This window comes from Eleutherodactylus coqui, chromosome 2, assembly GCF_035609145.1.
Source record: "Eleutherodactylus coqui strain aEleCoq1 chromosome 2, aEleCoq1.hap1, whole genome shotgun sequence".
NCBI lineage: Eukaryota > Metazoa > Chordata > Amphibia > Anura > Eleutherodactylidae > Eleutherodactylus > Eleutherodactylus coqui.
Genome location: NC_089838.1, coordinates 327,812,177 through 327,837,886, shown reverse-complemented (window position 1 = coordinate 327,837,886; position 25,710 = coordinate 327,812,177). Strand labels below are relative to the sequence as shown.

General features: G+C 46.2%; 1 protein-coding gene across 1 annotated transcript; it reads right to left on the bottom strand.

The window, feature by feature from the left end:
- Positions 1–1,112: 1,112 nt before the first annotated feature.
- On the bottom strand, positions 1,113–14,548 carry LOC136610315 (1-phosphatidylinositol phosphodiesterase-like). The gene is made up of 2 exons (XM_066589546.1): positions 14,513–14,548; positions 1,113–1,976 (listed from the first exon to the last, which is right to left on the bottom strand). Exons 1-2 carry the CDS (start codon positions 14,546–14,548, stop codon positions 1,113–1,115), a joined length of 900 nt encoding a protein of 299 aa, XP_066445643.1.
- Positions 14,549–25,710: the final 11,162 nt, after the last annotated feature.

Below are 25,710 nucleotides of genomic sequence, written 5' to 3'. Positions count from 1 at the left end.
GCTGTTGTAATAACTCTTAGCTCTGTGGAGTTTAAAGGACACACACACAATCTAATCATGGTATTTGCTCTGATTACACAAGTTGCACAACCAGCCTCTAAGAGTTAAAGGTTATAGGATTATATGTATATACTGAGTGTTTACCTAGCCCCCTTCCACTCCCATCCTGAAGCTAGTTAAACAATGATTCATCACTACACGGAGCTGACTTCAGCTAGGACAGAGTCCATGCCACATCAGCACTTGGAGAGGGTGGGCAGAGAGGTGGGGGATTCTATATGATCCGACAAATGAGAATCCTATATGTTACTGATGTAATCTGTTGCACGCCCATTAAAGGGCGGTTATCATGTGTTATAATAAAAAGCCTGAGCCTTTACACATTGTAGAGACTCTCCCGGTTTTAGACCAGCATTTGTGTCTGATCCTGGTCGATGATGTGTGCACACGATACAATTTGGAAGATACAAAATACCCCAAAACCTGCTGGAGAAAACTATAATCCAGATCATTGGCGTCCTTGTGGATGGGCCGAGTTAGAGATTTTGATTTCTTTCATTCTGGAAAAAAGATCGGCGGATGGCACGCAGAACTCAGGGGCCCGAAAATCTACAGAACACGGTAAGATTGCTTTATGTAAATCTACCGATGTGATCTGGGTTCTGACTGCTTTTCTGCCTGTTTCTGATCCAGAGTGATAAATCAATGAAAGGCAGGTAATATAGTTCTTTCTTACTCGGAAAAAAGACCACCATACAGGCTCTGTGAACACTGGTCGGCGATGTGCATGGAACAGTACAGGCATTAACCACTTTGGACAATCCTCTTTGAAGACTTGGCCTACTGGAAGATAGGCTGAATATTGTAGGGGAGGTGGATTGCATTTAGCTGTTATCATTAGTAGATTGGTGGAGTTGATACTTTAGAAAAAAATTACATCAAAGAGGAGCCACCACAATCAGTTGTGATCACTTACAGTAGATGCTCAAAAATATCCTGACACATTGTTAGGAGAACACTGGGACTATCAATAGACACACCATTGGCCGTTTGGCATGATCTTTATTTGTGTTTTGATTTGGCAATCCTTGATCTAATCCTGTTTACTTGATTCATATCCAATTATCCAAAACAATTTCTCTCACCAGTTCGCCCCCTGGAAAGTCCATAACTACCATACCAACCGATCTCCTCCTTCCAAATGACATTTTATGGTTAAGATAAAGATATTCAAGAACCCTTGGGTTAATCTTACGAGCCAGAGACTCAGGTGTGTAGAGGAGCCAGTGGACTCCTGAGCAGTATGTCAAGTAAGCTCTTTCGGGATCTCCATTTTGAGCAACTCTTAGGTGCCATTCAACTTCGGCCCATTTTACTGAATCATCGCTGACTTCGTAATCATCAGAAATGCTCATGGATCCAGGATATGGAGGCCCGAATGCTGGTCCTTCTCCTAATGATAGGAAATTTTGTAGGATAACCACTTTCCCTCTGGCTTCCCCTAAAGTTGGAAGACTATCTGACCGTAAGAACCAGTGCTCTCCGATCTGGTTCAAAACCTCAGCAACACTCTTGTAAAAGCTCCTTGTGTTCTGATATGGTTCATACTCTTCTTTTACTCTCATCAAAATAGTCTCACTTGGATGCACTGTTAGAAAGTTTATAGTATCATTGAGAACCTGGAAGAAATTGGTATACTGGTAGGACACACCATGGAAAATAGGCAACTGATTTTGGTAATGACGACACCGGATGTCCAAGAATCTAACTCCAGAATTGAATTGGTTTAATAGCCTCCAGCTTTGACATTCAGAAAGAGGACCTCCAAAAAAAGCCATTGTGTCATGGGTTCCTGGTATGGCTAAGGTGGAGAGTGGCAGGTAGTCGGGGAAGTATGACATCCAGTCTGGCCAGGTGACTGATGGTATTTCTGTACGGTCAAAGGCTGGAGTCTGGTCTCCTGACACCCCAATAACCTGATGACAAATATGATTATTAATTCAATATTACATCCCGTGTTTGGGGCCAACTTGAAATATTCCTCTTGATTATAGTAGTTATATTCTGGTACATAGGGGGCAGTATTATAGTAGTTATATTCTTGTACATAGGGGGCAGTATTATAGTAGTTATATTCTGGTACATAGGGGGCAGTATTATAGTAGTTATATTCTTGTACATAGGGGGCAGTATTATAGTAGTTATATTCTTGTACATAGGGGGCAGTATTATAGTAGTTATATTCTTGTACATAGGGAGCAGTATTATAGTAGTTATATTCTTGTACATAGGGGGCAGTATTATAGTAGTTATATTCTTGTACATAGGGGCAGTATTATAGTAGTTATATTCTTGTACATAGAGGGCAGTATTATAGTAGTTATATTCTTGTACATAGGGAACAGTATATAGTAGATATTCTTGTACATAGGAGGCAGTATTATAGTGGTTATATTCTTTTACATAGAGGGCAGTATTATAGTAGTTATATTCTTGTACATAGGGAACAGTATATAGTAGATATTCTTGTACATAGGAGGCAGTATTATAGTAGTTATATTCTTGTACATAGGAGGCAGTATTATAGTGGTTATATTCTTGTACATAGGGAGCAGTATTATAGTAGTTATATTCTTGTACATAGGGAGCAGTATTATAGTAGTTATATTCTTGTACATAGGGAGCAGTATTATAGTAGTTATATTCTTGTACATAGGGAGCAGTATTATAGTAGTTATATTCTTGTACATAGGGGGTAGTATTATAGTAGTTATATTCTTGTACATAGGGAGCAGTATTATAGTAGTTATATTCTTGTACATAGGGAGCAGTATTATAGTGGTTATATTCTTGTACAGAGGGGACAGTATTATAGTAGTTATATTCTTGTACATAGGGAGCAGTATTATAGTAGTTATAGTCCTGTACATAGGAGCAGTATTATAGTAGTTATAGTCTTGTACACACCTGACAGCCAACCCTAGTGTGGGAGGTAAGATACCAGATGAACAGCCCCGTATATAGATGGAAACTAGGGAAGGTATCTTGCCCTGAACTGATAACCAGGAGAGGGAGACCCCTGCCTATAAGCAGAGCACTCGTCCCAATAAGGACGACCCCACAGTCTTCCTCTAGGCACTGACTTACCCTGGCGAGCCAGAACACCTATAAGACAAAGATAGAACAACACCGGTGAGTAAAGAAACAAAGGAGGAAAAAGCGGACAAGGATAAACAGAGAAATGGACAATGGGAACAACAGACTACAGAGTACACAAACAAAGAACACAGATGACAAGCAGTACGGAAGGTAACTGCCGAAGCAGCGGTTGGACATGAAGTGAAGGGAACAAACTCTCATCAACAATGCAGCAAGGTCTGAAAAGCCCAGGGCAGCTATATAAGACAATGATTGGAAAAGGAGCATCAGCTGAACAGGAGGCCTGAAGCTATTAACCCTAGAAGTGCTGGAAGAGTGAATATAAGCTCAGGGAACAGATAGAATGGGCCGACGCCCATATTTGCCAGACACAGAAGCATAAGATTGTGTCTGAACAGTGCACCTAACCGTGCCCCCCCCTTACGCCCCCTCTTCCTCCTGCTGGTTCTCTGCAGAAATTCCTGAATCAGACGTGGAGCGTTGATGTTCTCAGATGGCTCCCATGCCCTCTCCTCCAGTCTTTAACCCTTCCAATCTACTAGGTAAAAGGTTTTGTTCCTGACTTTCTTAACATCAAGAATATTTTTCACCTTGAAGATGTTTTCCAAACTAACCCAAGTGGCATCTGGTCTGGGATTTTTGGAAAATCTATTGAGCACAAGTGGTTTGAGGAGCGAGACATGGAAGGAGTTGGGGATACACAGAGAGGGAGCGAGTCACAGCCTATAACAAACAGAATCAATTCTCCATGCCTCGCCTGACGTGCCCAGCACTAAGTGTCCAGAAACAAGTGTCTTCTGCTGTCGAATGATGCAGTTATACAGCGCAGTTGGACAGAGCAGGAGACAGGTAGCATCCACAACTGTTCAAAGTCTGGAGGAAAATACTCTCCTCTTTGCACTGATCTCCATCACTATCCTCTTTTCAAGCCTTGACACTTTCTTCCAACGCCCAGGCCCAACACACTCCATCCACATCTGCCCCTCCCTCCTCTCCTCACCCATGTATGGCTCCCATGCACTTTTTAACTTCCTAAGACACCTCCAACCCCCGCATACCGCCAAGAAACACCTCAGCCACCCTCACAAATCCCCTAACCATGCGCTCACCCTTGCTACCCTGCTACTCCTAGCCGCAGGGGGCATATCCCCCAACCCAGGCTCACCCTGTACTGCTCTCCACCAAATCCCCCACCTGCCCCATTGAAAAGCACCCTATGGAACTCTCAATCTCCATGTAACAAACTCCCAACTATCCATGACCTCTTCACCACTAAACACTTGAACCTGCTTGCCCTCACGGAAACCTGGATACAGCAGTCCGATTCTACCTCCCCCGCTGCATTGTCCTATGATGGCCTGCAGTTCTCCCACACCCCCAGATCGGATGAGAGACGCAGCGGAGGAGTAGGCATCATTCTCTCGCCCACCTGTACCTTCCAGGTCATTCCCTCAGCTCCCTCGCTTACCTTCCATTCCTTTGAAGTCCACACCCTGCGACTCTTCCTCCCACTGCCCCTGCGTGTCGGTTATTTACCGCCCCCCAGGTCCCACCCGCCTGTTCCTAGACCACTTTGCTGACTGGCTCCCCCACTTCCTATCCTGTGAAATCCCAACCCTCATCCTTGGTGATTTCAACATCCCTACTAATGACCGCAGCGCCTCATCTGCCTCCCGGCTTTTAACGCTTACCTCCTCCCTTGGCTTATCACTAATCTCTGACTCCCCTAATCACAGAGATAGCAACACTCTCAACTTAGTTTTCCTCCGTCTCTGCCTCTCATTTTACGAACTCCCCCCTTCCACTCTCAGATCACAACCTCCTCTCTTTTTCCATCAGGCTCCCTAGCATTTCCCGCGACCCTCCTGTCTATTGCACCTCTAGGAACCTCCAGTCCGTCCGCACTAAACAGTTTGCCGAGACCATTCAGTCCTCCCTGTCCTCTATATCTTTCCTGCCCTGTCCTAACCTGGCAGCCGAACATTACCATACCACCCTCAGTCGTGCCCTGGATAAAGCGGCACTGCTCATGACTCGAGCCGTCAAACGCAGACCACGGCAACCTTGGCTCATGTCCCAAACGCGCTTCATCTGGCGGTGCTCTAGGTGCGCCGATCGGCTGTGGAGAAAGTCAAAGCTGCCAGCAGACTTCCTCCACTTCAAATTCATGTTTAAAACTTATAATCTATCTCTTCACCATGTCAAACAAGTTTATTTCACCTCCCTTGTCTCCTCACTATCCTACAACCCCAAACAACTTTTTGAGACCTTCCGCTCCCACCTAAGCCCCAAAGAACAGGCCCCTGTGACAGACCTGACTGCTGGAGAACTAGTTGCCTATTTCAAAGAAAAAAAAAACGACAACAGTCGAAAAGAAATCTCTGAAAACTGCATGGTTAGCCCCGATCCCAGTTTCGTCAGCACTGCATCCAGCACCTACTCACTTTCCACAATCTGCAACATCTCCCTAACTTCTGGCACTTTCCCCTCCTCATTTAAACACTCCATCATATCCCCTCTGCTTAAAAAAAACAACCTTGGACCTAACTGATGCTGCCAACTACCGACCCATCTCAAACCTCCCTTTCCCCTCCAAATTACTAGAACGCCTGGTCTTCTCCCACCTTACACGCTTTCTCTCTGACAACTCACTCCTCGACCCCCTCCAGTCTGGTTTCCGCTCTCTACACTCGACCGAAACTGCCCTTACAAAAGTAACAAATGACCTGATGACTGCAAAGTCTAGAGGTGACTACTCCCTACTAATCTTTGACCTGTCTGCTGCATTTGACACTGTCGACCATAATCTCCTTCTCACTATGCTCCACTCTATTGGTCTAAAGGACACTGCTCTCTACTGGTTCTCTTCCTACCTCTCTGACTGCTCTTTCAGTGTCTCCTTTGCTGGTTCTATCTCCGCTCCACTTCCTCTCGCTGTTGGGGTACCTCAGGGCTCGGTCCTTGGTCCCCTTCTCTTCTCTATCTATACTGCCCCAATTGGTCAAACCATCCACAAATTCGGCCTCTAATAGCATCTGTACGCTGACGACATCCAACTATACACCTCCTCTCGTGAGATCTCTGGATCATTCCTCCAAAATATCACCGACTGTCTGTCCGCTGTCTCTAACACTATGTCCTCCCTTTTTCTCAAACTAAACCTCTCTAAAACTGACCACCTCGTCTTTCCACCTTCCAGCCAACCTCCCCTCAACATCTCCATTCCAGTGTCTGGCACCATCATAACCCCCAGACGGCATGCCCGCTGCCTTGGGGGGTCACACTGGACTCTAACCTCTCCTTTACCCCCCCCATATCCAATCTCTGGCCCAAACATGCCACATGCACCTCAGAAATGTTACTAAAATATGGCTGTTCCTAACCACGGACACGCAAAAGACACTCGTGGTTGCCCTCCCGGCTTGACTACTGCAACTCGCTACTCATTGGCCTCCCCCGCACCAGACTTGCTCCACTCCAATCCATACTAAATGCGGCAGCTAGGCTCATTTTTCTATCTAGTCGTTACTCAGATGCCTCTGCATTAAGCCAGTCGCTGCATTGGCTGCCCATCCACTGCAGAACTAAATTTAAACTCCTCTACTTCACTCACAAAGCTCTCCATGGCGCTGCGCCACCATACATCGCCTCCCTCCTGTCAGTACACCACCCAGCCCGCTCACTCCAATCGGCTAACACCCTCAGACTAAACACCCCTGTAATACGAACCTCACATGCTGGCCTACAGGACTTCACCAGAGCAGCACCCAGCCTCTGGAACGCTCTTCTCCAAGGCATCTGGACCATTCCCGATGCACGAAATTTCAGACGTGCCTTAAAAACGCACCTTTTCAGAGAAGCATACCAAATCTCCTGACCTAGTCCCCTGCCTATAGCACCCCACCCCGTTTGCCTTCTAATAATTCATTTCCACATGAAATCCCCTATTGCTTGTGTTCCCCATGCCTTGCTCCTCCCACCCACCCCTTGCACCTCCTGTACCACCCCCAACCCATTTGTGTCAAGCCGAATGTACCTCATATTGTAATTGTATTGTTTTGCATTTATCCATGCCTGGAAGTGCTGCGGAATAAGTTGGCGCTATACAAATAAAGATTATTAATTCTCTCCAACACTTCAAACAGACCCAGAAAACATGGCAAGCTTATAGGATGGAACTTTCCGCCTTATATGTCAGGAGGAAAGCCACACTTTATGCCCTGGAACAAACTGTGGGGAGAACCGACACCTGCAATCAGCAAAGCTCTTCATGGAAGCTATTGACTTCTCCAGATTAACCTTGGTCTCCTGCCAAATCTTTGCAAAACTCTCTGCTAAAAAAAGCTGCTGCTGGAACCTCGGAAGTCGTGGAGACTGGCAGGGGAACTGTGGGTTGATGCCCATATACTATGGAGAAGTCTTCGTGGAGTTGCTGACATGCTGGTTATGAGAAAACTCCGCGTTCAGACCACGATAGTCAATACAGGGCCGTAGCGATTCGTCCTTCTTGACAAAGAAAAAACGTGCTCCGGTATCAGATGAGGATTTATCTATAAATCCTCTGGCCAGGTTGTCCGTAACATATTTGGCTGTTGCCTGGGTCTCGGGCAGGGAAAGAGGGTATACTCTACCTTGAGGAGGCACAGAGCCAGGCACAAGGTCAATTGGGCATTTGTAGGGACGATGCGGAGGCAGACATTCAGCTTCTTTCTTGTCAGAGATGTCTGCATAGCCCTGATAAGGTTCTGGTAGACCCTGGAGGTTAGATGTTAAAGTAATCCAGTGGAAAGGATGCACAGGATGCAAGCACTTGGTATAGCAGGTGGTACCCCAACTTAATACCTCACCGGTACTCCAGTCCAAGGTGGGGTTGTGTAATCAGAGCCACGGCAAACCTAGAAGTAAAGAGCTGGTTGCCCCAGGCGTCACCAGCAGAGAAATCCTCTCAGATTGGAGAGCGCCAATCCTCAACTCCAGCGCCTCTGTTACAAACTGGATTGTCTCAGATAGGGTACTGCCATTAACAGTAGTAACCATGAGTGGTTTCTTGAGACGCCGGATGGGAATTTGGTAGCGGTCCAGCACAGCCTGTTGGAGGAAATTGCCAGCAGAGCCGGAATCCTGGAAAGCCGTCACTGACACCTGGGTACCAGAAAGAACCATGGTTACAGGCAAGTTCAGTCTGGGAGAGGAGCAATACTCACCTAGGGTAGCCTCACCAACTGATCCTAGGCGGAGGAGTTTCGCGGTTTAAGGGGACAAGCATGAACTAGGTGACCTGGAGAGCCACAATATATGCAAAGGTTCCTAGTTTTTCTGTGCGCACGGTCCTCCTTGGATAGTCTAAGCTGATCCAACTGCATTGGCTCAGGATCGCTAGACTTGATTGTGGTCGGCGGCAAGGAGAGTGGTCTCTAGAAGCGAGGAGCCAGACGGATTGATCTCTCTTCCATAACCTTCCTGGATCTCTCCTGGAACCGCAGATCAATCCTCGTAGCCAGAGAAATCAGGGCATCTAAAGAGGTAGCGACCTCGCGACCCACCAACTCGTCTTTAATGCGACCTGCTAGTCCCTCCCAAAATGCCGTCACCAGGGCTTCTTTGTTCCACCCCAGCTTTGAGGCCGAAGTTTGAAACTGAATGGCATATTGGCCTACAGTGAGGTTATTTTGACAGAGATGCAACAGGGCGGATGCGGTGGAGAATGAACAACCGAGCTCGTCAAACACCTTCTGAAAGGACTCAATAAACAGACCGAGGTTGTTAACCAGTGGATAATTACGTTCCTAGACGGGATTGACCAACGCCAAAGCCTGACCTGTAAGGTGAGACACTATAAATGCGATTTTGGTGCGATCTGAAGGGAAAAAATGTGACAAAAGCTCAAAGTGCAAGGTACATTGATTAATAAAACCGCGACATTGTCTGGGATCCCCATCATAGCAAGGCGGTGCCACCAGGCAAGGTCCGGAACCATAAACAGCGGCTACCAGTGAAGGCGATGCAGCAGTTGCTGCAACAGTGGGGGATTGTGGTACCACTATGGTGGGGAAAATATCTTAATGGCGGCTACTCACATTGTGAAGATACGCAAAGATTTGCTCTTGCCTCTCACGTTGACGCATCATTTCCTGGAATAATTCAGAAAGACCTCCGTTGTTGGAGTCAGCGGGATCCATGGCTGCAGTGTACTGTAAAGACTGTGGATGTGAAACCACTGTGTCAACCTACCAGGTGGGTGAAGATCCAATCCAGGACGGCTGACAGACAACCCCAGCGTGGGAGGTAAGATACCAGATGAACAGCCCCATATAGGTAGAAACTAGGGAAGGCATCTTGCCCTGAACTGATAACCAGGGGAGGGAGACCCCTGCCTCCAAGTGGAGCATTCGTCCTGATAAGGATGACCCCATGGTCTTCCTCTAGGCCAGGGGTGTCAAAATCATTTTCACCGAGGGCCGCATCAGCCTTATGGTTGATTCTAATTGTAAGACTGTATAGTAATCGTGAACCCCAAAGTAGCCAGAGTGGTAATAGGGCCCCCCCCCCATAGTGGCCCCAGTAGTTTTAAGGTCCCCTTGGTGACCCCAGTAGTAATAGGGTCACCCATAGTGGCCCCAGTAGTAAGTAACCCCCATAGTGACCCAATTATAATAGTAATCCCCATAATAGCCCCAGTAGTCACAGTGCTACCATAGTGGCCCCATTAGTAATAGTAACCCCCATAATGGCCCCTGAAGTCTTAGTTGTTTCATAGTGGTTCCAGTAGTAATAGTGAACTCCATAGTGGCCCCAGTAGTAATAGGTTCCCCCATAGTGGCCCCAATATTAATAGTAACCACAATATTGTCCTCTTTAGTAAGTGTCCCCCTATATTGGTGACCTCAGTAGGAATAGTGCCCTTATGGTGGGTCCAGTAGTAATTGTGTCCCCTATATTGGCTGCAGCAGTAAAAAGTGACCCCCACACTAATATAGATAGAAAGATAGATAGAGATATATTATATACAGACGCCCACTATTGTATATATATATATATCTATATCTATATATATATATATATATATATATATATATATATATATATATATATACACATACACACACACAGTATTGTACACATATATGCATAGACTCACAATATTATACACACACACACACACATATATATATATATGTATGTGTGTGTATATATTAGTGTGTGTTTGCATATATTCACATACATGGATACATACATACATATATACACACATACACACTATTATACATATATATGCACAGGTGAACACACAGACACTTTTGCATTTTTATACACAAGGCAAAAAAATATGTTTATAAACCAGACAGAACACTCTGTATACTTACCTGCATCCAATGTGGTCCCAATGGCAGGTATACTGGCTGCTATCCTCCTGTATACTTGGGCCCCTGATGTCTCACCAGATCTGTTGCCATGAACAGTAGGAGGGCTGGTGAGAGGCGGTCAGCGCTGAGCGGCTCTCCTCCTGCAGCTGCTCCTCACACCAGAGATGATGTCTTCTGCAGGCTTCTTCCCTCCTCCGCGGCCGTTGTCAGTGTGCTATTGGCACTCCTCTATTTTTGTCTGCTCTACTAGACAGAACAAGGTGATAGACGATCTCTGACAACAGCACGGAGGGCGAGGGAACTTGCTGTACAGCCGGCAGGCCACATAAAATGTGGTGGTGGGCCAGATTTGGCCCGCGGGTCTTATGTTTGACGTGTGCTCTAGGCGCTGACTTACCCTGGCGGGCCAGAACATCTATAAGACAAAGATAGAACAACAGCAGGGAGTAAAGAAATAAAGGAGGAAGAAGCGGACAATAGGAACAACAGACTACAGAGTACACGAACAAAGAACACAGAACATAAGCAGACAGCAAGGGAACTGCCAAAGAAGTCAAGGGAACAAACTCTCAACAACACTGCAGCAAGGTCTGAAAGTCCGGGGGCAGCTATATAGTATGGTGATTAGAAAAGGAGCATCACCTGAAAAGAAGACCAGAAGCTATTAACCCTAGGAGTGCTGGAAGTGAATAAAAGCTCAGGGAACAGATAGAATAGGCGAACACCGATATTTGCCAGACACAGCAGCAGAAAATTGTTTCTGAACAGTGTACCTAACAATATTCTTGTATATAGGAGGCAGTATTGTAGTAGGTATATTCTTATACATAGGGGACAGTAATATAGAAGTTATATTCTTGTACATAGGGACCAGTATTATAGTAGTTATATTCTTGAACATAGGAGGCAGTATTATAGTAGTTATATTCTTGTACATAGGGGGGCAGTATTATAGTAGTTATATTCTTGTACATAGGATCAGTATTATAGTAGTTATATTCATGTACATAGCAGGCAGTATTATAGTAGTTATATTCTTGTACATAGGAGGCAGTATTATAGTAGTTATATTCTTGTACATAGGGGGCAGTATTATAGTAGTTATATTCATGTACATAGCAGGCAGTATTATAGTAGTTATATTCTTGTACATAGGGGGTAGTATTATAGTAGTTATATTCTTGTACATAGGAGCAGTATTATAGTAGTTATATTCTTGTACACATGGGGCAGTATTATAGTAGTTGTATTCTTGTACATAGGGGGCAGTATTATAGTAGTTATATTCTTGTACACATGGGGCAGTATTATAGTAGTTATATTCTTGTACATAGGGGGAAGTAGTATAGTAGTTATATTCTTGTACATAGCGGGTAGTATTATAGTAGTTATATTCTTGTACATAGGGGGCAGTATTATAGTAGTTATATTCTTGTACATAGGGGGCAGTATTATAGTAGTTATATTCTTGTACACATGGGGCAGTATTATAGTAGTTATATTCTTGTACATAGGGGGAAGTAGTATAGTAGTTATATTCTTGTACATAGCGGGTAGTATTATAGTAGTTATATTCTTGTACATAGGGGGCAGTAATATAGTAGTTATATTCTTGTATATAGGGGGCAGTATTATAGTAGTTATATTCTTGTACATAGGAGGCAGTATTATAGTAGTTATATTCTTGTACATAGGAGCAGTATTATAGTAGTTATATTCTTGTACATAGGAGGCAGTATTATAGTAGTTATATTCTTGTACATAAGGAGCAGTATTATAGTAGTTATATTGTTACATAGGGGGCAGTATTATAGTAGTTATATTCTTGTACATAGAAGCAGTATTATAGTAGTTATATTCTTGTACATAGGATGCAGTATTATAGTAGTTATATTCTTGTACATAGGGGGCAGTATTATAGTAGTTATATTCTTGTACATAGGGGGCAGTATTATAGTAGTTATATTCTTGTACATAGGAGCAGTATTATAGTAGTTATATTCTTGTACATAGGGGCAGTATTATAGTAGTTATATTCTTGTACATAGGGGGCAGTATTGTAGTAGGTATATTCTTATACATAGGGGACAGTAATATAGAAGTTATATTCTTGTACATAGGGGGCAGTATTATAGTAGTTATATTCTTGTACATAGGGGGCAGTATTATAGTAGTTATATTCTTGTACATAGGGGGCAGTATTGTAGTAGGTATATTCTTATACATAGGGGACAGTAATATAGTAGTTATATTCTTGTACATAGGGGGCAGTATTATAGTAGTCATATTCTTGTACATAGGGACCAGTATTATAGTAGTTATATTCTTGAACATAGGAGGCAGTATTATAATAGTTATATTCTTGTACATAGGATCAGTATTATAGTAGTTATATTCTTGTACATAGGGGGCAGTATTATAGTAATTATATTCTTGTACATAGGGGGCAGTATTATAGTAGTTGTATTCTTGTACATAGGGGGCAGTATTATAGTAGTTATATTCTTGTACACATGGGGCAGTATTATAGTAGTTATATTCTTGTACATAGGGGGAAGTAGTATAGTAGTTATATTCTTGTACATAGCGGGTAGTATTATAGTAGTTATATTCTTGTACATAGGGGGCAGTATTATAGTAGTTATATTCTTGTATATAGGGGGCAGTATTATAGTAGTTATATTCTTGTACATAGGAGGCAGTATTATAGTAGTTATATTCTTGTACATAGGAGGCAGTATTATAGTAGTTATATTCTTGTACATAAGGAGCAGTATTATAGTAGTTATATTGTTGCATAGGGGGCAGTATTATAGTAGTTATATTCTTGTACATAGAAGCAGTATTATAGTAGTTATATTCTTGTACATAGGATGCAGTATTATAGTAGTTATATTCTTGTACATAGGGGGCAGTATTATAGTAGTTATATTCTTGTACATAGGAGCAGTATTATAGTAGTTATATTCTTGTACATAGGGGCAGTATTATAGTAGTTATATTCTTGTACATAGGGGGCAGTATTATAGTAGTTATATTCTTGTACATAGGAGCAGTATTATAGTAGTTATATTCTTGTACATAGGGGGCAGTATTATAGTAGTTATATTCTTGTACATAGGAGCAGTATTATAGTAGTTATATTCTTGTACATAGGGGGCAGTATTATAGTAGTTATATTCTTGTACATAGGGGGCAGTATTATAGCAGTTATATTCTTGTACATAGGAGGCAGTATTATAGTAGTTATATTCTTGTACATAGGAGGCAGTATTATAGTAGTTATAGTCTTTTATTTAGGGGGCAGTAGTATTTTTCAGCTATTTTCTTGTCCATAGAGGGGTAGTATGAAGGCTCATTCACAGGGGTGTATGCAAGGTAAGTCCTTGAAATACTCAGCATTTTACCTGTGTGTATTTGGGGCGTATGTTGCTTTTTTAACATGCATATTCACTGCGATTTTCATGCTTGCAAAAAAAAAAAAACTCAATAAGAACCAATTGATGTCACTTTTTTTCACACTCGTTTTTTTGGCAGCATGAATAAAAAAAAGGCAGTGAATACGTTTTGTAACATTCGCTTTTTCTGCATGAAGCCACCGGTAGCCAGAACACTCCTATAGACTTGAATGGGCTATTCTGGTCTGTATTATGGACCAAAATAGGACATTCTGGTTTTTTATTAACTCGCGTTAAAAAATCAGGCAGAATCCACCACTACAAACAATGGTCTTCTCTGCTCTCCGTTTTACGTTCTTAAAATTATGTGTGTAATATGGAATAAAGTACGCCCGTGTGAATGAGTCCTTATAGTAGGTATAGTCCGGCTCAGCAGCAGGGGACAATGAGACATTTAGGAAAAAGCTCCATATGAAAAGAATATGCGATCTGTGCTCCTCTGTAAACCACCAGCGGATTGAGTATTTTATTTCATCATTACAAGACCATTAACTTAGATATTATCGCAAATGTTTAAGAGAAGTCACTTACCAGAAGACGCAGCAGCAATATCACAGCGCGATCCATGCCAGCAAAACCTGAAATTACCAAGGGCAAACAATGAGGGCAAGCTCCTCTTTAAATCCGCGGCATGCTGTAGTAGTGTAGATGCTGGATGCGGGCTGTTCACGTGTCCCTGTGTAGTTCTACCTGCTGCCGGCACTCATCAGTTTTTCCCTGCTTTGTTGTTAGATCTGCTGTTTTCAGCAATATCCCTCTTGGGAGCAAGCAGGGGTTGAGTTGGCAAGGGAGGTTGGGTAAAAAAAGGGGGATTGAGAGGCGGGGAATAGAGTTTAGGATTAAGCGGTTTCTGTTCACATCTAATAGCTATAAAAGTATGTAGATGAAAGTTTTATGAGCAGAACATCAGATCAGCTCTGAAAAGTATTGATACTCTGTCCTCAGGATTTGTCATCAATAGCTGATCACTGGGGGTGTGCCGCCACGGGAACCCTGACGATCAGCTGTTTACCGGGTCTGCTGTCATGGCTTATGGAACAGGAAACACATAGTTGAGTACATTGGGCAATGGCCCAACACGGTATTGCAGGCACGGCTTTAGTTAAAGTGAATATAACTCGGCCTGCAATACCATGCTAGGCCATTGCACAATATACTCAACTATGTGTTTCTTGCTCTGTACACCGTGACAGTGGTCCAGCATGCATCTGATCAGCATGAGTCCTGGGCAATCGCCTATTGATGACCTATTCTATGTACAGGTCTACCACTGTGGGGATCTGAGCTGTGTGTTGTACAGTTTTATTTGTGTCAATTGCTATTGTCAAGCATTAAGCAGGGGCAAGATTTGGAGGAGGCTAAGCAAGATACAGTGGATTGAAGGAGCAACCAAAGAACAGCAGATAAGTGAGAGGCGAAAGTTGGCTGAAGTATGAAGTAAGATCCCCAATTCCATAAAACAAAAGGTGCAGTGTTGCTTCTTCACTTACTAATATTTACATTCACATGAATAATTTTCCTACTTTTCTCCAATTTTGGGTTTTCCACCCCTAATTAACTAAATAATTGTCTTGATCTAGATTTCTTGCACATGTTATTAGCAGACACTGAAGACCATGGGTATAGCTGCTGCCACTAGGGGCCACACACCAGGGTGACAGTTGCTGAAGGACTGACCCTCCTAAGAGTCTGGGAAAGTAGAAGATGGGGTATTTCAGGCTTAGGAAAGAATGGCACCATAAGATCTCTCCCTAAATTCTCTCACTTGTCTGGACCATATGGCTGGACTTTAATCAGCCCTGCCTCCTTTTGTGGCAGTTTTTTGCTCTTCTCCATGGGAGGTTTCTGTTTTCCTTGAGCTTGCTTTAGGACACCTGTGTTAGGGTTTGACAGGTGTGCCTCCCCAGTCAAACGCCTTACATGCCGCTGTCCTCAAAATGGGTCTGGAATGTTGAAAATTGCATCCCTGGCTTCTCCCAGCCTACTAGGCAGAGCCCTCCTTCAACCCAAGAGGCAACACAGGACATGATGATCAGGCTGTACCACCAAATTTAGACTGTGGCTTTTACTGTGGTCTAGTGGGCCAAAATCAACCTCTCCTCAACTCCAGGCAGCTTGTGACCAGCTGCGGCTTCAAATTTGGGCCCTGGCTGCAATGCAGCCTACTTCGCTACAGTCTATCCCTAAACCTCCTCAGCTTGGGGTGACATGCGATCTTGCGGTACAACTGTGTCATCAGATTTAGGCCACAGTTCCACTGTGGCCTACTTGGCTGCACCCAGTCTCTCTTCCTTGCCTGTAGGTTATATGCAACCTTGCAGTATGGCCACATTATCACATTTTGGCCACGGCTTGACTGTGGCCTATTAGACCACACTCAAACCTTTTTTCCTTCTAGCAGTGTGTGACCATGTAGTTGGGCCATAAAATCAGATTTCAACCATGTAGCCTTTAATTAAGTTCCAGCTCGACTGCAGACTTCTAGGCACTTTTTAATAGCAGTGGGCATGGACATTTTTATTGTCTCCTATGCCCACGATATACTGGCCTGCTCTGCCCTCCTCCTTTTTTGGCACAGGAGTAGGGTATAGAGGGGGACCACTCCTCTACATGTTCTTATTGGAGCCATTACTTTATCCATTTGCATTGCACTGGTAAAACAGCCTGTCTGCACATCCCTGGCTCTTTGGTTCCTTGCCAGTGACCCAAAGACTTGGCCACAGAACATCCTAGGGTAGGGCTAACCTGATTGTACTTCTAACTTACCGCAACATACCAAGTTCGACATCCCAAGCGATTTCAGTAGATCCCTTTTTTTATTTGCTTTAGGTGCAGCACTAAATCCCAGTATGGTCAGTCATGACTCCTTCCAGGCTCTATGAATGCTATCCATGGTCTCACCTACTCCAGATATGTCCCCACTGAGAAAGACTGGTCATGATCTGTGTCTCTAGTAGAGATCAAATTTCCTAGGATTCTCTTATTATTCATGGGTATCCTTGGCCATTTAACTGACTGGTCCCTTCACAGGAGGCTGCTCACTGCCCTACTGTGTGGAGACCTCTCTTGTGTCAGCCTTTATTTAAAGGGCAACATCTAATTCCCAAAGTAGTGCTCATTAACTTCCCTTGACTGGAGGCATGCGCTGGCAATCCCTCTGAAAAGAACGAAAACTTAGTACAGGGGGACTTTGGTGAAGTCCTCTCAATGAGTGAAAGCTTCCATGCAAGCAGTTCGCCAAGACTTCCTGGCCAAGCAACCAGTTTGGCTTCTGTTAGACCTGCTGGTCTTTCAACTAGCCAAGGTTACCACCCTCCTCATGGCAGATGTTTCCTTTTTGGACTCACCAAGGCATCTCTTTCAACATAGTAACATAGTAACATAGTATGTAAGGCCGAATGAAGACAATGTCCATCTAGTCCAGCCTGTCTATCCTACTGTGTTGATCCAGAGGAAGGCAAAAAAACCCAAGTCCCCAAGGCAAAATTTGTAAAATCAATTTTCCTCTGTAGAAAAGTACCCCAGTGAGGCTTCTCTGGATGCAGGTAAATCATTGGTTCACAGCATGGTACTTACAGCATCTATCCACTGCACCCTTTGGTTCAAAGCTTAGGCAGCCAATTCAAATTCAAAACACTCATGGGCTCTTCTCTGAAAACATATGACTCTTGGTTCCAGTCCTATGGTCACTATTACAGCCCCTAGGCTACCGGTAAAAAGGCTCAAACACAAAAAGGAAATTAGGCTTCAAGTCACCAATTTTCTGGAGCCAAGATTTTCTGGATGTTTTCCTCTTGTACTCAGTTCTGACCCATCAGGAATTTTGATTTTGGGCTTTCTGTTCACTTGATGTTGCCTTCTCCTGGTTACTCCTACTGTTTGCATAAAAACTGATTAGCTCAGCATCTGTAAAAGGAGATGCTAACACCTTTTGTGCCTCCCAAAGACATGGAAAAACCAATATGTGTCCCGTGTACGAGCCTAAAATTAGAAGGTTAATCAGGTGCTGCACACCTGTCAGGAATCCCACAGAGAATGATAGCCTGTAGTCCTATGAACCGCTATTAATAAACTAGAACATCCAATTGTGGATGGAAATCTCAAGGTGGAATATTTGGCCATAGACATAGAGTTGTAGCCAGCGGATCCTGGTCATTTTGATGGGATTCACCAACAATCTCATGTCTAAAGGTGCCCATATACCTTCAATAGCCATTGGCCAAAGACTACTATTTTCCCTGACTCCCTCAAATGTAAGGGGTTGGCATCTCCATGCTTCCCCTTACATTAATGTCTTACAATGTTTACTGATAGATGACACTAGCCTGTGGCACTTTTAAGGGGAGGAGCAGCTCACTGGGTGCCAACAGGAGAAGTGCTCCATGTTTAGCCACAGTCAGATGGAGAAGTAGAGAGACAAGACGTGGTTGCTGTTGTCCTACGAGGAATAAGCACGTGGCCTGGCGACATCGGTCACTTTCTGAAGGACTAGTGGTAAAAGATATAGCAGCGCCTGCTTCTGCCAGTAGCAGTGAAGTTAGACTGAAGTTGGTACCAGAACCTGGGGTCTTCCACAAATTGAGCCTCCAGTTTTACAGTGGCACTTCCAATCCCTTGATATACTCCGGTGGATATTCTTCCTCTCTTCGGAGAGGAGAGGGAGTTGTTGCAAGACCAAAATATTAGAGGTCATTCTAATACAGGCTTGAACTTAATGGAAACTAAAAAGGTTGTGGAACTCTGTGTATGCCGGCGATTGCATCTTTTGTGCAAACAGACAGTAAATTTGCAATAGTTGTTAAAATAGAACCAACATCCCGGATATCTCCAGAGAAGTTTTATTGCTCATCAATAAAGTTACAATTCGTTGCAATGCAGCTCATGCCTGTTGGATATTTAACTGAGTCCGAACACAGTTTAGAAGAGACCCCGGCCTGGTGATAACCTGGGGATGCGGTCAGGACCAGCAGCTAGAAGTTTGGCTGGGTCTCATGCGTATTTCTCCAGAAGCAACTCCACCTGGAAGCATTGAAGTAGCATCCACTCCAAGAATATCCCCCACTGGTTATACAAACCCATGAACGCTCCGTTCAGCTGATCTTTAATGTGTTATAGTAGATAAAGCCAAAATCAGATGGGGTGGGTAATCTCCAGGGACAACAAAAGGATTGGGTCTTGAAATTCAATATGCATAATACTTTTTTACTCCCCGAAATTCAGGAAGTCCTCGTACAAATGTGAAAGTCGTCTAGTCCTGCTGAAATCGTCTGGTTTGGATGACTATCGAGTAATTCTATTGATGTGGCTGAGGTACCATATAAGGAGAAACCTTCCAAATAAGAGTATTCGAAATGTGACAAAGAGGAAGCTAACGGTGTATTACCGCTGAGTATTTTGACATTCATTAACCACAGGGAACTGAGACATAAGAGGGAGGAAGGAAACATTTTCTTCCTGTTCTTTCATTAAAAGCTCAGTGATGTTTTGGCTACCAGTCACTCTTTCTCACTTCCCCCTTCCTGAAGTCGTAGACATCCTCGTGGTCCACATGTTCTGTGCCGCACTATTGCCTCTGGTTGCTGCCTGCACGCTTGGCCCAACTCTTAAAGGGTCAATACACAAATACAGCTTTCCTGTTCCCAGCCTATCACAGTCATTTTCTGGCTATTTAAGGCTGCTGAAATTGCATAAGAAATGAAGACAAACTTGGTTTCCTAGAGGCGTTTCTTCAAATTATACAGCAGGTGATAGTCCTAGGGGACCAGATCGGGTGAATGAGGAGGATGATCCAGCATCTTGAAGCCCAGGTTGCTCTGGGTCAGTCTTTCCCAAACTCCAGTCCTCATGCCCCCCCCACAGGTCATGTTTTCAGGAATACTATAGAAAGAACACCTGTGGCAATGTCTGAGGCACTGACAATATTTACATTACTCAGAGCAATACTGAGAAAATCAAGAAAACATGATCTGTTGGGGGTCGTGAGGACTAGAGTTTGGGAAACACTGCTCTGGGTGATGGCTGCTGTGTGGGATGAGCCATTGTCATGCAAGAACACGTGTAGTGGCCCGAAACACCTATTTCTGGCCCCTCCATAATTATCATACATGTCATGTGGATGCACTGTGCAAAGGGTCTTGTCTGCTGTTATGTGTATTGCACAGCTGCAGCATGCAAGAGGTTAATGTCTGAAAGAGGCAGGGATATGTCTGGAAAAAGTTTAACAAGTTTTTCTCATCATGTGATGTCTTCCTTCTATAAATATGAGTGATTGTGAGCAAGGTGTGGTCTTCTATTTACTTCAACGGTAGAGAAAGCAGGGAGAGTGCCAGCCACATAGGGGTACCTTCAACCCTCATGTGGTGAAGTTGTGGAAGAGGAGGAAAGGTACCCTGATGCCCTCTATGCCAGGAACCACCTCTGAGGAGTGAAAGGAGTAAAGGAGTCCGCCGTGCAGTGTCTACTTCAGGAATACTGACTGAGTGTTAGTAGAGTGTTGTGTCCTTGTATGCCGCAAAATGATTAATGAGGCGGCGTGGGACTGGGGGCGGGGCGGGAGTGAACTAGGTAAGTTGAATAGCGAGCGGTTAGGGGGAAGGGGAGGAGCTATAGACAGGAAGAGATGGGAGTGGGGAGCGGGAAAATCAGTGTGAGTTGGAGCTAGCATGAGAGAAGGAGCGGCAGAAGAAGACGGATTACAAACTTGATTAATCGAGCGGTGGATCGGAGTGAGGAAGCGGCCGGGTAAAAGAGGAGGAAGACCAGGATTATCGGGTGGAAGAAGAGGCCGGCGAAAGAGAAGAAAGAGCGGGATTATCGGGTGGAAGAAGAGGCCGGCGAAAGCGAAGGGAGTCCGGGACTATCGTGGGGAAGAGGCGTGCAGCGGAGGAAGAGGATCGTGCGAGCGCCAGCCCAGAGGAAAAGACACCTGTGGATTACAATTATGGAGGACTTACAGGGAATGATCAGAGAAGCGGTGAAGAAGGACGGGACCCGGTGGCTCGAGGAGCTGCTGGCAACATGCCGGACATCCACGGTCCAGGCAACGACCGCCGGGCAGGAGGAGCAACGCCAGGCATCGAGGGAAGACGTCGGCATCCAGGGAGAGGCTCCGCGAGGGCGGCCGCGGGGAAGGAAGCAGCCGCCGGCAAGGCTCAGCCCGAGCCCAGCGAGGAAGAGAGGAGGACGAAGGGACAGCCGTGTCAGCGATTGCCCGAGAGGGTCCGGAAGCCCTAGCAGAGGAGGGGCGCCGGTACCTCGGCGCGGCAGGGAGACCGGCAGCACAGGCTCTACGGTCTGCAGTCCTCGGGGACCCTGAAAGCGGAGGACTTGGTTCAACAGCTGGGACAGGCTCTGGACGTCGGCACGAGCGCGCATCCGGGCGCAGGACTACAGCGGCAGCGGCAGGTGAGCTCAGGCAGAGCGAAGATAGGCAGGGAAGCACGCGGTTAGGCCGCTCGTCCTCGCAAGATGGCGGCACAGCACGTGGGGGGGGAGGGCAGCGCGGGAGGTGCGTAGCAGCTTAGTTACAGGCTACAAGAGTAGAGAGGGCAGGGGCAGTGTGAAGGGGAAAGAAAAGGCAGCCAGCAGGCCTACATACAACCCCCCTACACATAGCCCAGAGAGCTACAGCAGTGGGTCCGGCAGCAGCAGGGAGGGGGGAAGCAGTTTAGGGGAGCCCATAGGGGAACTAGCCAGTTCAGAAGAAGAAGGCCACATAGTTTTGGAAAAGGGGGCAAGGAGGCGACAGTACATTCCCGCCAGCAGGCCTATCAGTCGCACTCAGCAACAGCCCCCCAGACACGTATTAATCCCTCCGCAGAGTATGGCCGTAGCGGGGCCGCAGCAGTTGGGCCATTTGACATACAATGACCCATATGAGCCAACGGTTTCCTATCGGCGGTGTTATGTTAACCCCCGATACACTGCCCCATCAGCTGAATACGCAGATTACCCCCATCCACAATCCCAGCCCCCGCGCAGGAGCTCCAAGAGGCAGGGCCAGGGGGCAAGGCAGAGGCAGAAGGCGCGAGCCAGGCAGGAGAGGCAGGAGCGGTTAGAGCGGGAGCAAGCGCAGCAGCCAGGATTGGCACGCGTCGGCAGTGTTAGGGCGCGCAAATCGAGTACCAGCAGCGGGCTAGAGGAACCGCAGCGATTTGTGGAACAGCCTCGGCGGTCGGACCCGCAGTCATCCCTCTATCGTGAGGACCGGGAACATCAACGTTGGCAGGACCACGCTCAGAGTCGTTCAAGGCGGGAACAGCCTGGCATGTCGCAGTCCGAAAGCAGAGGAAGGGCGCTGTATCCGACAGATCAGCAGCCCAGACACGAGTCGGTCAGGAGCCGCGGGAGCGGTACAGCGGGGACATCACCCTTGGCAACGCCGGAGGTCGGTCCAGCTGGTGAGTCTGAAATTTATGATGTCTTAAAATGTGTTATGGATCCCGCAGCGGTTGCGGAGAGAAGTGATGTGGTTGGTTTGTTGCGGTCGCTGCTGAGCCGGATTGAACCTAAAGAAGGGCTTTTAGTGTCCTGTGCTCCAGGGGGTTCAGGCCCGCCTGTGGGTAGTACCGGTGTTAGCTCAGTAGCGGGTTCGGATGTTGACCCGTCAGCGGGTTTGCAATATGGTGATTCGTTATATTGTGGTGTCGCCCTGCTGGGGGTCGGTTTGACGGATGACGTGCTGGAAAAGATTAAGAGTGGTGTTTATATAGATATATGGTCCTTGCTTTCGGCGGACCACGTAATGGTCGATAAGGAGCGGAGTTCAGAGCGTGGATCTGACAAGAAGCCTAAAATAGCGAAGACCTTTGGTAACTGGCTGCAGGCATATATGGTAATGGTACGTGTTACGTGCCAGCATCAGCCTGCAAAAGGTCCGGAGATGATGGTGTACTTAAACACCATCTATAGCGCTTATCGGCTGCATGGGGGTGCGGCCTGGTGGCGCTATGACGAGGACTTTAGGCGTCATATTTCGGGTAAAAGTCACATCAGTTGGGCCTCCAAGGCCACTGATGTGTGGATACAATTGATTCTAGCGCAGCGGCCAGCTAAGGCGTCCTTTCCAGGGGCAGCCGCGGGGAGCACATCCCAGCAGCCCGCGGCCTCCTCTAGACCAAACGGCTCTTGTTGGTTATACAATGAGGGCCACTGCAGGTTTTACGCCACCTGCAAGTTCAGGCACGAGTGCTCGGTATGCGGGGGTCAGCACGCGGCAGTGCGCTGTTTCCGCAAGCAAAGAGCAACGCCCGCGGTGGGTGATGCCGGCGGCCCTGCGAACGCCGGTAAAAAGCCGATTCCTGGATCCGTGGTTAGACAGATACCACAGGAAACAGGAGGCAAGAATCCTTAGAGCGGGATTTTTGGAAGGCTTCAGAATACCGTTCATTGACCAGCCAATTACGACGCTATGCCCTAACTTAAAGTCGGCAAGAGACGACATTGAGTTAGTGACGGAGAAGGTTATGAAGGAGGTGGAGCTGGGCCGTATGGCCGGGCCATTTGATGTCCCTCCATTCGAAAACTTGCGGGTGTCCCCGTTGGGTCTTGTGCCTAAAAAGGAATCCGGCAAGTTTCGACTCATCCATCGTTTATCGTTCCCAAGCGGCGGATCGGTAAATGACGGCATTTCTAAGGCAGAGGCAGCCGTGGCTTACACGTCGTTCGACTGCGCGGTACGCTTAGTGAGGTCGGCGGGCAGATTTGCCCAGTTAGCAAAAACCGACATAGAATCGGCGTTCCGGCTGCTGCCGGTCCACCCGGATTGCTTCCATTTGCTAGGGTGTAGGATCGAGGACAGGTTTTTCGTGGACATGTGTTTGCCGATGGGATGCTCCATTTCATGTTATTTTTTCGAGTTGTTTAGTTCATTTTTGGAGTGGATTTTACGTTATGAAACGGGCATCACATCGGTAATACATTACCTGGACGATTTTTTGTTCGTCGGGTCAGAAACAACTGGGGATTGCGTTTTTTTTATTGTTGAGTTTTCAAAGGCTCATGCATTTAGCGGGAGTCCCGCTGTCGGCGGAAAAGACGTCGGGCCCGGTCACGTGCTTAACCTTTTTAGGCATCGAAATTGATTCGGTAAATATGGTTTTCCGGCTACCAGAGGAAAAAGTGGCAAAGCTACGCCAAGTGGTGGGGGACGTGGCCCAATGCAAAAAAGCGACACTGCGTCCGATGCAGATTCTGTTGGGTTTATTGAACTTCGCTTGCAAGGTTATCCCAATGGGTCGAGTTTTTTCTAGGAGATTATCATTGGCGACGGTGGGTGTTCGCGAGCCGCATCATTTCGTACGGGTGACAGCAGGAATGAAAGCAGACCTGCACATATGGAGGGTCTTCCTCCATTCTTTCAACGGGCAAGTGGTATGCCCCAAGGAGGATGTAGAAGGCCCGGCGATCAGTTTGTTCGCCGATGTGGCGGGATCGGGCGGTTTCGGCGTGATTTATAATAACCATTGGTGCAAGGAACCCTGGCCAAGGTCATGGAAAGAGAGAAAGTGGACAAAGAATATTACTTTGCTGGAATTTTTTCCGGTGGTGGTGGCTATTGAATTATGGGAACCAGAGTTACGGGACCGTAAGATCTGTTTCTGGTCTGACAATGCGGCGGTGGTGCAAACCATAAATAAGCAATCTTCAGGGTCCCCGCCGGTTTTGGCGTTGTTGAGACACGTGGTATTGCGATGTTTGCAAAGTAATATTTATTTGCGTGCGAAGCATGTCCCAGGTTGCGACAATGGAGCGGCTGATGCACTCTCTCGTTCACAGATGGACCAGTTCAGGGAGCGGCACCCACGGGCGGATGCCGAGGGGGTACGGTGCCCGCCTTCCTTGTGGAACCTGGCCGAGGAGAGCTGCTAAGGCTGGTGGAGTCATCGGTGGCTGTGTCGACGTGGAAAAGTTATAATGCGGTTTGGGCAACATGGTTGAGATTGGTGGGAGGAACGGTGGTAGGGGGTGTAAGAGCGAGGGCGGCAACGTTAGACATGTTGGCGAGATTGCGGGATAATAGGTCGTCCGTGTGTGTGGCTAAAAAACATCTTGCTGGGGTCGCTTTCCTCTTAAAGTTACACGGTTTGGCGGATGTGACGAAAGATTTTGTGTTCCAACAGATTATTCGGGGTTGGAGAAAGGAAAAAGTAATAGCGGATACACGGCGACCCATTACGCTAAAATTGTTAGTAAGGCTACTGTCGGCGTTGGATAGAGTGTGCTCGGATGCATTCGAGGTGTTGTTGTTCAGATCAGCATTTTCACTCGCTTTTTTCGCGGCGCTGCGCATCGGCGAGCTGGTTCCAGCAAGCAAAGCAAAACCCGGGGGTTTAGGACAAAAGGATGTGATTGCCACAGAGTCAACGGTCAAAGTTTGCGTCAGGAAGTCGAAGACGGATTTGTATGGTAGAGGCGACTGGCTGACCATTAACAGTTCGGAGGACAGATGGTGCCCGGTGGGCATATTGAGACGTTTTATCGCTAGGCGCCCGGCTGTCTGCACATTTTTGGCCCATGCATCGGGGGCACCGCTTACCCGTTTTCAGTTTTCGGCGGTTTTGCGTTCGGCGTTGAAGGAGTTGGGACTGAATCCGACGGAATTTGGAACCCATTCCTTCAGGATTGGGGCTGCTACGACTGCGGAAGCGCACGGCATGTCAGAGGACGGTTTGAAAAGGTTGGGAAGATGGAAATCACAGGCCTATAAATCGTATGTCAGGCCAGATCGG